This window comes from Desmodus rotundus, chromosome 4 (genome assembly GCF_022682495.2).
Source record: "Desmodus rotundus isolate HL8 chromosome 4, HLdesRot8A.1, whole genome shotgun sequence".
Taxonomy (NCBI): domain Eukaryota; kingdom Metazoa; phylum Chordata; class Mammalia; order Chiroptera; family Phyllostomidae; genus Desmodus; species Desmodus rotundus.
The window spans coordinates 27,527,842-27,542,271 of record NC_071390.1 but is presented as its reverse complement, the minus strand read 5'-3'; the positions used below and the strand labels follow the sequence as shown (position 1 = coordinate 27,542,271).

Genomic DNA, 14,430 nt, shown 5'->3' with positions numbered 1-14,430 from the left:
ATTAGGTCTCTGGCATTAGCTCCTATCCTTCTGGAAAAAAACCAGTTCTCCCTTCTGGAGAATCCCTTCCAAGAAGGAGACTGATTTTTATCAAAGTGTGCACTCATTGCATTTTTGTTGAAAGCCTAGTCTTACAAATAAACACGTCAGCCAAAAAAAAAAGAAATGTAGATGAAAATTCCCTTTCTTTTTAAAGTAGATAAATTCCTTTCTTAGCAGCCAGAAAATCACACATGTATGTTATTCAATTATTCAATCCCACCTCTTTAAAAAAAGGTTGGAATAGCAGGGACTAGACATCAGATTAAATGATGGAAGACTCCCCTTCTCCATCTCCCATGTCCTCCTGCTCCCACTCTAATTTCATTCGGATGACTGTTTCTTCCTAAAAGGAATTAAATACTTTCAACCCAGAACATAATAACAGACTCTAATCCAGAATACACCCTAGACCAGCACTCAAAGCATTCTTTGGGACATTTCCTGTTTTCTGATTAGCTATGCCTGCTTCTCTCTCAGCTCTGTGAAGGTCACCATCACAGTAATTGACCTGCATGCCAACTTCTGAGTAACGTTTCCCTGAGCACTGAACAAGCTCTCTTTGCCAAGCCACCGTGCACCCTCTTGCACGGAACCATTTCCTTTGCTATTCACTTACCAGACAGAGTGTTGGACTCACACTGAAAAGACTCAGGAGAAAGAGACACCGTGACTCCTAAGCCTGGGTTACTGTGAGGACCAGTGTGAGGGGTACTTTTATGTGTCAACTTGGCTAAGCTGTGAGATCAGCTGTTTGGTTAAACACTAGTCTAGATGTTGCTATGAAGTCATTTTATAAATGTGATTAATACTTATAATCAAACTGTCTTCAAGTAAAACAGGTAACTTTTCATAATGTGAGTGGGCCTCGTCACAATAGTTGAAGGCCTTAAGATCAAAAACTGAGGTTCCCTGGAGAAGGAATTCTGCGTCAGGACCGTAAGGGGGGAAATCCTGCCAGAGTTTTCAGCCTGCTAGACTGCCCCACAATTTTCAGACTTGCCAGCCCCCTACGATCGCATGAGCTATCTCCTTATCTCTCTCTTCTTCTCTGTCTCTGTCTCTGTCTCTCTCTCTTTAGGTTCCCAGGTCACACACATACACAAAGTCACCCACTATTTGGCTAGAATTTCACAGGCCTCCTCCCCAACCCCCACTCCTGAAGCTCATTTATGTGTGGTTAACAGTTATTAAGTATTGCCCTGGCTGGTGTGGCTCAGTTGGTTGGGCATCATCCCACAAAACTAAAGGTCACTGGTTCGATTACAGGTCAGGGCATGTGCCTGGGTTTCAGGCCTGGTTCCTGGTTGGGGTGCTTGCAAAAGACAACCAATCAATGTTTCTCACACATCCATGCTTCTCTCCCTCTCTTTCTCCCTGCCTTCTCTTCTTTCTAAAATAAATAAATAAAATCTTCAAAAAACCCAAAAGGTTATTAAGTACTCTGAACTAGTCACTGTTCCCAGTGTCTTCCAGGGACTGTCTCATTTAATCTTTACAACAATCCTAAAAAGGTAAATTCTGTTATGATCATCCCCAGTTGCAAAAGAGGAAACCAAGACACAGAGAGGTTAAGCAATTTATCAGAGGTCACACAGCTAGTAAGTGGTAGAGCTCGGATCCAGACTGGCAGAGAGAGACACAGAGCCATCTCCAAAGTTGGAAGATTAAGACTAGTGACTCCTTGAAGACTGAAGTTGTATTTTATTAATATTGTTATTCTCTCCAAAGTGCCTACTACATAATAATTCCTCCATGATTTGAGTGCACTGGACTTCATAAGCTCATATAAGTATTATTACTAGAGTTGCTTTAATGATTAAGTGAGAGGATGAATACCAACTGCTTAGCACAGGGCCCAGCAGGCTCAAAACCAATGCGGGCTACAATTTCTTATTGCAGTACCTGGGCAGCACCCCTTGCGGACCCCAGGGGATTTACCAGGTGGTGGAGCCCTTCCTGCAGGGCAGGGCCCCAGAGGAAGTGCTCAGTGGCACTGGGCACAGCCCTGGTGGAGCACTTCTCTCCCATGGCTTCGCTCCAGACCTCTGAGGCCTGCCTGAGGCAGCTGGCATGTGGGCAGTGACTGCTTCTCCTTGGCAGTCAGCCTGGCAGCCACCAGCATCTAGGATAATTTCCATAAGAACCAGGAAGGCTCTGGGAAGGAAGGGCCTGTAGGAGAGTCCTCTGTCCTCAGGACTTAGAAGGACCTGGGGGAGCTCGAAGACATGCAGCCCACCCAGGTCAAGCTGGCTACCACCGTATCTCTGCCTTTTTGTTTCCTAAACCTGGCTGCCCTCCTGCCCCAGGAAAGGTTGCCAAACGAGTTCTACGGTAAAGGCATTTTGGCCAAAAGGCAACTGTGATACAAAGCAAGGCTGTTTTTTATACATTTCTGAAGCAGTCACTGATACTGCTGATAAACAGGGACACCCAGGCAAAAAGGCAGGCAGGGCCACTGCTCTGCTTTCCGCACCCAGTGCCCCAGTGGCCTCTGGAGGTGCCCTTTCAGGTGTACAAACTCTTGAATCAAAACAAAATCCTCCAGAAGAACTGTGGTCAAGCCCAATAGATCTGAGCAACCCGTACAGAATCTTCTTCCTAAAAGCTGACCCTGGGGAACGGTCATGTTCCAGTTCTGCCTCCTGCCCAGCTGCAGGTGGAGGAAGCCCAGGTAGGCCAGGCACTCGGATTGGCTGCCTCGATGGAGAACTGAACCACGTGCCTCTTTGGTTTGTTCATTTATTTTGCATGTGAGCATCCACTCTGTGTGGGGCGTGCTAAACACATTCACATCTAATCCTTACAAAGGAGCTATTAAAAATCCCCATTTGACAGATGAGGAAACTGAGGTTCTGTGATGTTAACTGACTTGCCCAAGATCCTGGAGCTAGTAAGTGGCAGAGCTGAGCTGCAGCCCCCAATCAGTTTCATTTCCAAACCTGTGCTTTTCACCACCTCCGAGAGCAACATTCCAGGCAGTGAATTCCAACAGTGGGGAGAGATAAGCAAAAGGGAAATTTATTTTTTTAGTTACAAAAGAGAGAGAAAGGAAAAGATTTTTTAAAACTTATTTGTTGTTTTATCGGGATATAAAAAGTGAGGACGGTTATAAACCAGAGAACTGAAGTGAGGTGGAAAATACCCCTGCCAGGCAAATATTACATTTTTAACCCTTTACATATATAGTAATAAGTTAAGAGTTTTAGTCACCACTAACGAAAAGGCTCCAACTTGGTTTTCAGAGGAACTGATTCACTGCTAAGCTATGTCAGCTCCAAACTCCTCGGGCACAGCATGTCACAAAGGCTTTCCTTGCCCTGTGGAAACTTACCCCAGGAGGGCTGGGTTTTCTTTCTCTCTTTTTTTTAAAGTGCTTTTGTTATTGGTACACATTCTTCCTGTTTCAAACTGGGTCCAAATGACCCCAACACACTGAACAACTCAATCCTTTCAGAGCAGGGAGGAAGCATTAATAATTTGACTTGGTTGTTTCAGGCACAGGTTGTATCTCTTCTCCATCGTGACCTCGGGGGATACACGAAGAGGTGGGAGTCAGCCAGTCCTGAGTCAAATCCTGAACTGTCTCTGCCTCAGTTTCCCCATGGGTAAAATAAAGATGATAAAATACCTACTTCCTAACAGTGATGGGAGGATTACCTAAGATCACATACACAGGTTGGGGCATAGTGTAAGAATTTAATAAAGGGCAGCACAGGCACATAGTATGTGGTGGTCACTCAAGCTGTCCACCCGTGCCAGAATCCCATGCACTTTCTTGTTACTCCTCCTCATTGTGGGACTACTGTTCTCTCCATTTTGCAGATGAGACAAGTAAGGTATGGAGACGCTGGGCAGCTGGGAGTGAGAGGAAGCTGAACCCTTAACGGTTGTGGCTGTTCTCCGGCTATGCGTGCTGTCCAATACGGTCATCAATAACCACATGTGGCTTTGCATGTTTAAAGTAACTGAAATCAAATACCATGTTTTGCCATATATAATGAGCTTTTCTTTGCCCAAATTTTTGCAGGAAAAATAAGGATGCACATTATATATGGGCAGTACTAATTCCGTACCTGTATAACTGTTTGTAATTCTTTTATTTATGCTTATATGCTAAAAGCATAACTCTAGAAGGCAATAGAGATATCTGTATGCAAAACAATACTCTGGAATGCAATAATCAGTTTTGTTTCTAAATATAAGTAAATAAATAATTGAATTAAAAAATTAAAACAAAAGTTTTTTTTCCCTGAAAGTTTGAGCCAAAAACGTGCGTGCACATTATACACAGGAGTGCAGTACACACGGCAAAGTACAGTAATATACATCATCCAATAATCCCTCAGTCAGAAACACCGAGGCAGAAGCTGATGTAGTCAAACCAAGTCACCTTCGTGGTGAACCAAAGCCCCACGCAAGCTGCCAACGGCAGCAGAGGAGGAGGCCCCACTGAGCAGCCCACGTGCAGGATACCCGAGCAGGGAGCAGCAGAGGCAGGAGGCCACACTGTCCCGCGGGCAGAGACCATAGATGCCTCCCTGCCTGATGCGATTCTGGCTCTTGGGAGGCCCATAACTCAGATTCTGGGAGATTTCTCTTTAGCTTTAAGTGTGTGTGTGGAGGAGGCAGGGGACGGGGACAAAATAAAAACCCACATTTTACTGGAGCAAGCTTGAGGGAGTATGTGCTCCTTGCAATTAAACAATTCCTGACCAGGACACCTTACCCTTCAGGTGGGACAATGGGGTAGGAAGAGAAGGGCCTTCCCTGAATGAACCACAATTCAGCTGGGTTGAGGAAATGCCCCCTTTTGACCTTTGGGGAAACAGTCAACTTGTCTTTCTTATCACTTTCTATTTCTATGCCTTCCCTCTAGCTCTCGGTGGCCTCCCTCCCTCTATCTCTCGGTCGCCCCTCTGGTCTCAGGTCCTGATGCCTCCTCACTGGCCTCTTGCAGAGCCACCCCACCCAGCCCACCCTGTACTCACCCTGAGGGTAAATACTCTGGTTGGGAGGAAGGCAGTCTGATGTCCCCATTCACCAAAGGGTGGGAGGAAGGGTTGCCCGATTAGCCACCCAGGGCCCTTTTCTTATCAACGTAATTCAATCAGGCTGCTTCCTTGGAATCTCATATTTGTTCTTCCTTCTGATCCTAGTCTGGAATGAGCTCCCTCTGCCCTGGAACGCATGTGCCTCACCAGTGAACCCTCTGATTAGTCTCTCTGACTGGTACAGCTGACCCCTGAACAACACAGGGATTAGGGGCACCGACCCCAGGCTGTCAAAAATCCACCTGTAACTTTTCATTCCCCTGAAACTTAACTACAGCCAGCTCTTTGCATCCGCAGTTTCAACAGTATTTTCGACCTGTAATTGGGAATCTGTGGTTGAGAATGCGAAAATACTGTTTTCACTCATTCAGTGGATCAGGTGAATCCATGGGTAAGAAACACAGCTACAAAAGGCCAACTGTACTTACTGAAAGCAATCCAGGTATGTCTATTGTAGTTTGTGAAAGGACAAAGGCAGCGCCACTTGCTACTGTGGCACCATTTGCCTAGCAGGCCTATGACCCTGTTAACCATGACTGCCATCTTCCTCTTCTGAGCTTGTGTCTTTAGGACTGGAAATTACTGGAAAGCAAGAACAGAACTAACAGCTCCCTACAGCCACAGGCAGAAGATAACATCGGAACAAACTGCAGCCTTGCGTTACAACACCCCCAACAGCCCAGGGGCCACACAATAGCACACCCTCCACCCTTCTTAATCCAATTATAACTCAATAAAAGGTCAAGCCCCGCCCCTCAATGCTGGTGTATCTCTCCACACCCTGCCCCTCTCCTTTCTTGGAGAGTGAATAAAAACTTTACTCTCCACTTTCTTCTCTGTGTGAATTCTTTCACAGCCCGTGTCACCAACCACCTTAACAGTTTGTATCTCATTGCTGTGTTCTAACTTGTTGGGTTCCTAGGCCTAGACAACCAAAGGATGTTATGTATACTTTTCTAGACCTGATTCCTCACATGCTATCTAGTGCATTACAGGGCCCCCTTAAAGTAAACAAGATCAAAAAGGAGGAAATTTAGGGATTCCCATGTGCAATTTCACATATATATTCATTTAATCCTCAAATGACCCTGCGAGGTAGGTTATTAAGAACGTTGAAGCTGAAGATGTTCATTCATTTCCTCGTGAGTACATAGGGAGTAACGGGTAGGAACTGGGGTTCTCATTCAGGCACTCCTGGCTCCCAAGCCCAGGGCCTTTGCACCTTCATACCATGAGGTCTTGCACTCATGCCCAATGCTCAGTCAGCTAATAAGGCTTAAAGTGCCAGATACCCAAGCAGTTACTTATTTTTCTTTTAAAAAAAATGTTGATACTTTTTTAAAAATCCTCACCCAGGAATATATTTTTATTGATTTTAGAGAGGAAGAGAAAGAGAGAAGGAGAAACATTGAGGTGAGAGAGAAACATCACTGATCAGCTGCCTCTCACATGCACCCCGATCTGGGATCGAACCTACAACCTAGGTATGTGCCCTGACCGAGGACAGAACCCATATCCTTTTGGTGCATGAGATGATGCTCCAACCAACTGAGACACCCAGCCGGGGCCCAAGCAGTTATTTCTGACTGAAAACTGCTCAGACCCACTCAAAACACACCCCTACTCACCAAAACAGCTGTTCAATAGAAACTACTACACAGTGGGGAAGGTAACCATCGCCTTGTCATGGCATATCAGCATGGACCGCTGAACGTTTCATGCACGAATTTTCAACATAAAAACTGGCAGCTTCCTTGCAAAGATCAAGCATGCAAACAGTTCTATGACACATACTTGCCCCTGGGTAGCACATACTAGATTTTTACATTCAGTGCTCAGGAATGTGTGAAGTGGCCCTTGGCCAAGCCCCATCCGCAAAGTACCTGAGAGGATATTAAGTGTAATTTTTCCTGAAAGAAGGGAGGTTGGCTGATTTCTGATGGTCCTGTTCAGAACCAAGAATTAGTGACTTCATGCACTAAGACGTCTCAAATCTCTTGTCGGCTTCTTTCTTCCATGGTCAACATTTAAAGTGTATATTCGACAATTGTATGGTAAAGGATGGAAACTGGGCTTTTGTGGCGGTGAGCACAATATAGCATATACAGATCTCAAATTATAATGCTGGTCACCAGAAAGTGTCGTGTTACAAACAAATGTTACCTTCACAACAAAAATAAACTAAACTAAATTTAAATTAAATGTATATCCAACATCAGTGATGTGCTAGGTGTTACAGAGGATATAAAAGTCCCATGCCTCTGGAATAAATCACTAGTAAACCCAAACCAGACAAGCACCGGCACCCCTGGACTAGCCTTAAGGGCATGTGCAGAGGACACATAGAGGAGGGGAAGAAAAACCAAGCCACATTGGTCGGCTTTGGAAAGGCAGCCGTGGCTTTATAAATGACTGAGAGCCTGTAAAATGTGCCTTTGAGAAATGTACCTTTGAGAGTTCCCAGGCTTCAACAGGGCGGGGCCACTCTCCTTAGGCCGTGAGTCTCTAAAGCCAGTTCTCCCGGAATTGATGGGAGTGACTCAGTAGATTAAACACTTTTGCCTTCTGGACTGTTTTGTAAATACGTGCATATCTGGGGTTTGCTTCCAGACCATAAGTATCACAGGAAAGAGAGTCATAATCTTGTTGGTGGAGGGCCTTGCCTTTAATTTGTAAAAGAAAAGCTAACTATGTAAAGCACAATGAAGCAAAGCACAGTAAGATGAGGTATGCCTGTACAATGCAGTGGTTCTATGAAAGTACCAACTCGGCAAGGCTGTCAGTTTGAGCCAGCGGGAATCTTCGTGACTAGTCAGTGCTGTGGTGCACCCTGGGTAAAGTAGGGTGCCCTGTGGGCCATTCACCGGGTGCCTTCATAGATGATGGTGGGTGAGGCCCCTGGATCTCTCTCCTGTCGTCACTTCACCATTCTTGAAGGAAATCTGATAGATTCTCTGCTTATTTAAAATGTTATTTTTAAAAATTCAACTTTTCAAATAGCAAAGTAGACTTTGCTAAGAATAATCAGAAAAGTATCTATTGCATAAATCACAGCCTTTGGGGATCTCTACAGATCTACTCCCTTTCAGATGTGGGGGAGGAACAAAATTTCCTCTGCCCCCAAGGTCCTTCTGGCTGGTCTAATAATCAAATAGAGATGAGACAGACTAGCAAGAGAAAATAATCAAATGTAACACACATATATGGATGGGAAGCCTTCCTACATGTGAGAGTCAGAGACCCCACAAGCAGGAGAAGTTCGGAGACAGAAAGGGGGACTGAGGTGTGAGACATCCTGAGCCAGGGATGAGGTAAGGCACTTTGGGGGTTTCCAAGGGTCATTGCGGGGTGATGAGGGCAGACCTGCAGTAAAAACAAGTTTGCCTGCCATATAGGTCAAAAGAAGTTATCTCTGATAATAGTTTATTATGGGCAAGGTCCCTAATTCAAATTCTTCCAGGTAGTTGAGGTGGAAGGATGGGGGCAGAAGTTTCTTTTGAGCCTGTGGCTAAAGTTGCCTTTAGCTCAAAGTAATCTGCATACCACTGAGGCAGATCTTGGGGTGACTTGTTCTGGACCCCCACATCAATGAGTCATCATAGCTCCATTTTTCAAAAGAAGATAAGTAAGATTTTCAGACAGGTGAAGTGGTTTGCTCAAGACTACAAAGTTGATAAGCTCATTGCTGGGGGCTAGTCCTAGAAATACCTAGGGTTTCACTCCAAAAACATGTCCAAATGAAATAAGAGTTACTGGAAAAATAAGTAATAACATGACAATTATTTGACGACCATCTGGACAATAGCAGTAGCCATGCCACAAGGCAAAGATCGGCACAAGACCAGAAGTGACAGAAAATTCCACCTGATCAAATGGATAATATTATAAGGATGGAATGAGAAAATTGCTATAGTTGCAACAAGATACTTCCTAGGAGTTGGATGTTTCATAAAATGCAATGCTGCCACATTGTAAAAGCACAACTTTATAAACATGTGCAAGAAAATTTCCTCTCAATCTTTTCAAGAGTTTTGACACAGAAGCAAGAGCAAAAGGAAAATAGAACTCAATGGCAATATTCAGCAAGCCCATCTTTTAAAGAAAAGACAAGGAGGGGAACCCACAAAAAGACCAGGGAATCTGACTTCAGAAAGACTCACAAAAGCATGTGTTATAAGGATGTCATCCGCTGCAGCATTGAAGTAGCAGGAACTAGTTGGAACCACTCACAGCTCTGTACTAGAAAGTCAGCAACAATTCAAATCAAACTGTTCAGAGCGGTTACCCTCAGGTAGTAAGCATGGGCAGAGAAAAAGAATGGGAGAGAAGTGATGAGAATTTTCACTCTGTAGTTGTATCATCCCTTCTAGATTTTAACTTTTCTTGTTGTTTGTACATTTTAGATTTAAAATGACAATTATATATTGGCTATTGTGATATATATGTATGTATGTATATGCATATATATATTACATATATGTCCTCTCTATATGCATTTTCTTAAAAGTCATTGCAATTTATGATTGTTGTTATATTGTAGAAATGACCTCTTGTGTTTCAAGAGGACTTAAAGCCCAGAAGAACTTAATATTAGCTAATTTTACACAGGGGTCCAATTGGGAGGCACACCTGGAAAGGGTTAGCCATCACCAGAGTTTTAAAAAATTGGAATAGTTAGAAAGCAAGAAAAACATTATTCATTACTGTATCTGCTCTAACGTGTAAGGCTGTGCCTTGCATAGCTTGCTGAGAGCAGGTATTCAGTACAGCACTGTAAAATGACAGAATCTTAAAGCCAGAAAGAACCTCTATGAGATCAGTTCCCGTGATTCCACAGCTGAGAAATTTAAGAACTAGGCAGTCAAACATGGGTTATCAGATATTTAGTTTATACCAGCTATAGTCCAGATGTTCCTACTCTGAGTTCACAGTTGTTTCTTCTGCCAGGTTGCTTGTCAGATGAATTAATGAATGAAGCAATGAATGACTTTACCATTCGGTTTGTACAACCAAAGGAGACTGGAAAAGAGACTAGAGTTAAGTAATGTAGTACATGTAATTGTTTGGAGAGCCTATATTTGCCCAGTTTTAATGAAGTTTTCTACTTTCAATTGAATGGTTATAGCCTTAGACATGTTTTTAGTCATTTAACACTTTTAACCAGTGCAATATATACCCTAGACAAATTACAAGTCAAATTTTAGTATATTGTTACACTCTAATTCCTTTATAATCCATATAACTTGCCTCAAATAATGACATCACCAGGTTGAATCCAATGTGTTCACATGTCTTTACATGTCAATGGTAAAGGATCAAACTTTTCATGTTATGCCCTATTATGTAATAGCTTCAAGGAAAAAATTTTAACCTAATGCATGTCAATGAACTCTGACATAACATGACTACATGATATTTACTAACCAGATTCTCAAAATACCTTGTCCTTTAAGAACACAACTTTTGCCCTTCAATTTTTTTTTTTTTTTTTTTTGTAACTAAACAACCATTTGGCAGGTTTGGGTTTCGTTTCTTTCATTTTGTTGCTCATCCTCAGAAGAGATTTGAGAAGAAAACTAGTGAGATAAAGCACACAAAGGAAAGGGGAAAGGCACAGATCGCCCAGAAACGGGAAGGGAGAAGTCACCAGGTTCCTGGAGGAAGAGAGAAATGGGCCCGGTGTGGTCAGGAAACCAGGGCCCATTAGGCTCCCACTCTTTCCACCCTCCCCTCTCACGCTCTCCCCTCTGCCAAGAAGTGAGCTGAAAGTCCTACCAATGATCTTGGGCAAACAGCAAACGATAAGGCTCTTAAACTTAGATTTAGACACATCAATCCAGCCAAAACTGGAACCCATTTTACAATGCCAGGGACAGTACCATCACACCAACCATTCCTGTCCCACTCCACTGCAATTCACTGCCATTGAATAGTAGCCCATGAGAATGACAATGGGCCTTTTAAAGATGATCTAGTCTCCAACCTCCTCACCCATTTTACAGAGAGGAAACTGACATCCAGAGACATGAGGTCACTGGCCCAAGGCCATTCAAACTACAAGTAGATCCCCACACTGTGGGCTTGCTTTAGTCATAGTTCTTTACTCTATGAGCAATTTAAGAGCTACTAAACATATTTTAAAAATCCCAGCTTTGGAGAGATGAAGAGCAAAGAGGCAGAAAATAACAGAAAAACAAACTAATCCAAAATAACCACTTTACCCCACCTATCCGGAGGCCAGGGACAGCGTGGAGTGATGGTACCTCAGACAATTTAATTGCACTTTTTCCTCCTTTGTCCATTTCTCACTATCACAGACTAAAAAAATGCACATTACTCTTACTTTGAACCAACACAGACCTTTTTGATACCTGAAATCTGGGGATTAACAAATACATTTTTTCCCTCCAAGGGTTTACAAAAATCACCGTATTAGAATTAAAGTAACTGGCCACTCAGGGAGTCTCAAAGACTTGGGGAAAATCAAATACCTTCCACAAAAATCAGCCCTCTCGCCTGACCAGCATAGGTAACCAACCCCAGCTAAAGCCGCAGAGACTGGGCTTTATCAGTCGCCTAAACGCAGACTTTGAAAGAACGTGATTCCGTAAAACTAACATTCCCAAACAGGACTTGAGAAAAAGAAGAAAACTTTTCCTTACCCTTAAAAATAACAGAAACAATAGGATCCGGTTTCCCAAATTTCGTTTTAGGAATATTGCTGGCAGATTCCACAACCACACGAAGCATGGCTCTGAATGGGGAGAAAGCAAGTTGCAGCAAGAGAAGTTTGGCGACGCGGGCGCCGGAGCTACGAGCAGCACCGCCCGGGGAGAGGAGGCTCCAGAGGACTTCAGAGCGGAGGGAAGGGGAAAGGCGATGGGTGGATCTCCGACGGGTTATTTACTGAAGGCTGGTGTAAACTGATATCCACACTCCCCAGCCTCCGCAGTGCCGCGGGCACCCACTTATGAATTCGGGAAATGTGGAAGTGAAAAGGACCAAACCCCAACTAAAAATAGTTACGTGTAACAAATGAAACTGTAATGGACTTGGAGCTAATAAATGTTGGCAGGTCAGACCACTAAAACAGCTGCTGCCTTTTACCAACGATTCGTGAAATCGAATTAACTGGTTTTCTGTCACTGCTTTTATTCTTCTCTGAGCCTCACGGAGTTTTAAAACTTTACTTCGTCGTGTTCTAAAATTTTTTACTTTCGCTGTTTCTTCTCTTATGCTTTGAACACACCCACTCAGCAACCACAGACAAAATTTATAATCAGTTAACGGGCGCCCCCTCCTGTATAGCAGAGGAATAACAGTCTATTTGAAGGGAGCGACTGAAATATACCACCCTCTCTCTAATACTCCACTAGAGCCAGTTCTGTGACCACATCTGCCATTAATCTGGAGGCAGTAGTAATATAATATAATGGGTTTACAAAATTGGTGTGTTGGGGGCTGATCCTTTGCTTTCCAAAAGGATTCACTATAGGATTTCTTTAAGAATTCTTAAAAGATGAGAGTTGGGCACCTAAGTTTTCCTGGTGCATCATATGCTGCTAAAAGTGTTCAATAAAAATGAAAAGCAGCTCTCCACTCTTTCAGGATTTAAAGCCGAGCAATGTCTTCCCTTGTTGAAGGAAAAAATATGTAGTCAACGACACTTGTTAAAGCTCAGTAAGAAAGACTTCATTCAAGGGAAGGAGGACTGTCGAGATTCATATAGGGACCACTGCAAAGCGATTTCGCAGTGGAGGGCAGAGATTAGGCTCAATTCCAAACAGAGCATGCGCAAGTGGGAATTTATAGCCAAGGAGCAGGGTGAGGGTCCGTGGACAGAAAATTACTGTAAGGAAGCATCAGGGAGAAAGGGGATTCTGGCTAAACCAACCTAAAAGGATTCTTGCTGAACATGGGTCAAGGTGACCAGAAATCACCTTGGGGATGGTAGCAGATGAGAAATGCCATCACATAGCAAGGGTGATCAGATGTGGAGGGTGTATGTGTCCGCTCGGGGATATTCTGGTTAAACTGACTTAGTAGGGTTCTTGCTCAAACTCAATTTTACAAGAAAGCGCACAGATGGGTCTAGGAGAAGTTTCAGGAGTCTGGCTAACATTCAGTCAAGCCAAGAATCTTTGTCACCTGGAGGTCACGGTAGCCTGTGGACCTAGTGATTAAGATCACTAGAGGAGACCTGTGGTTAGTAGTCAACCAGACCTGAGTGTGGGTCCCTGCTTCACCACTTTTGATTAACTGAATGTTCGCATTTCTTAACCTCTCATTTCTGCAGTTATTTTATCTGTAAAATGAAGGTAAATGCAATCCCATAAATTTGTTTAGGACAAATGTTTACATGATTGTGACTATATGAACACTATTTACAAATGGGCCATAAGATATACTATGATGTACTTTATACATTTTGATTTTTTTTCTTTTGTGTGTGTGTGTGTGTGTGAGTTAATACCTCATGGTTGCCTTTTCTACCTTAAACGCTCCTCAAATTGTGTAAATCCCTCAATATGTTCAAACACATTAGGTATTATGTCAATTTCATCTTCTTGAAGAAACCGCTCCCGGAGTCTTCTGAATGGCTCTGATCTGAGATGATTTTGCTGTAGAGCTACTGCTCAGCTGCTCTCCTGGGACTTCGCTTCCCATCATCTCCCCCTTTGCATCTCTTATTAGAAACCCCATGTCCTCCTCTTTTTTAGTTTACTTCCTGTATTGGTGGAGCATATACCTTCCTTCTCTGAATGACTTTATTCTACTGTCATACTTAATTGGCAGTTTGGCTGATATAGAATTCCAAGCTCAAAGTATTTTCTCTCATAAAGTATTTTTCTTCTATCTGCTGGCTTCCACGAAGCACCCCCTTCTCTGGGTGAGTACATTGCCAGGTGACTTGCAGTGCTTTTCTATGAAGAGTATTTCTGCTCTACCCCACTAATGGCAGATGTGGCCATGGAACTGGCTTTAGTGGAATATAAGAGGGCGGTGTATGCTGCAATATATTATCTAGACCGCCCTCCAGGAGTGAAGAACTTATGACCCACAGCTGCTGGAAAAGCTGCCAGAAAAGTCTGCCCATGCTGAAGTAAACTGCCTTAACCAAGGTCACAGTGTCTTTCAAGAGCAGCCTACGTCCAATGACTGATCAATGCAGGAGTATAAAGTCCTGGCCCTCTTGCCCCAAGTGGTGACAATCTACAGGGCCATCCGAGCACCTGGGCTCCCCATTGGGTCAGCTGAGGCTGGTGTTGGGACTGCATCACTGCAAATCCTGCTTCCTTCTCCTCCCTTCTGTGGTGTTGCTCTCAAGAATATTTCC

The 14,430-nt window shown here is 43.6% G+C and overlaps 1 protein-coding gene across 2 annotated transcripts in view; it reads right to left on the bottom strand.

Annotated features, from left to right (window-relative positions):
* MYOF (myoferlin) overlaps window positions 1–12,083 on the bottom strand; it is a 142,416-nt gene extending 130,333 nt beyond the window's left edge. For both annotated transcript variants that reach the window (XM_024563408.4, XM_024563409.4), the window contains exon 1: window positions 11,756–12,083. In XM_024563408.4, coding sequence (XP_024419176.2) covers window positions 11,756–11,843 — 88 coding nt within the window. In that variant the 5' untranslated portion in view covers window positions 11,844–12,083. The remainder of the gene's footprint in view (window positions 1–11,755) is intronic.
* Between the last annotated feature and the right edge of the window lie 2,347 nt (window positions 12,084–14,430).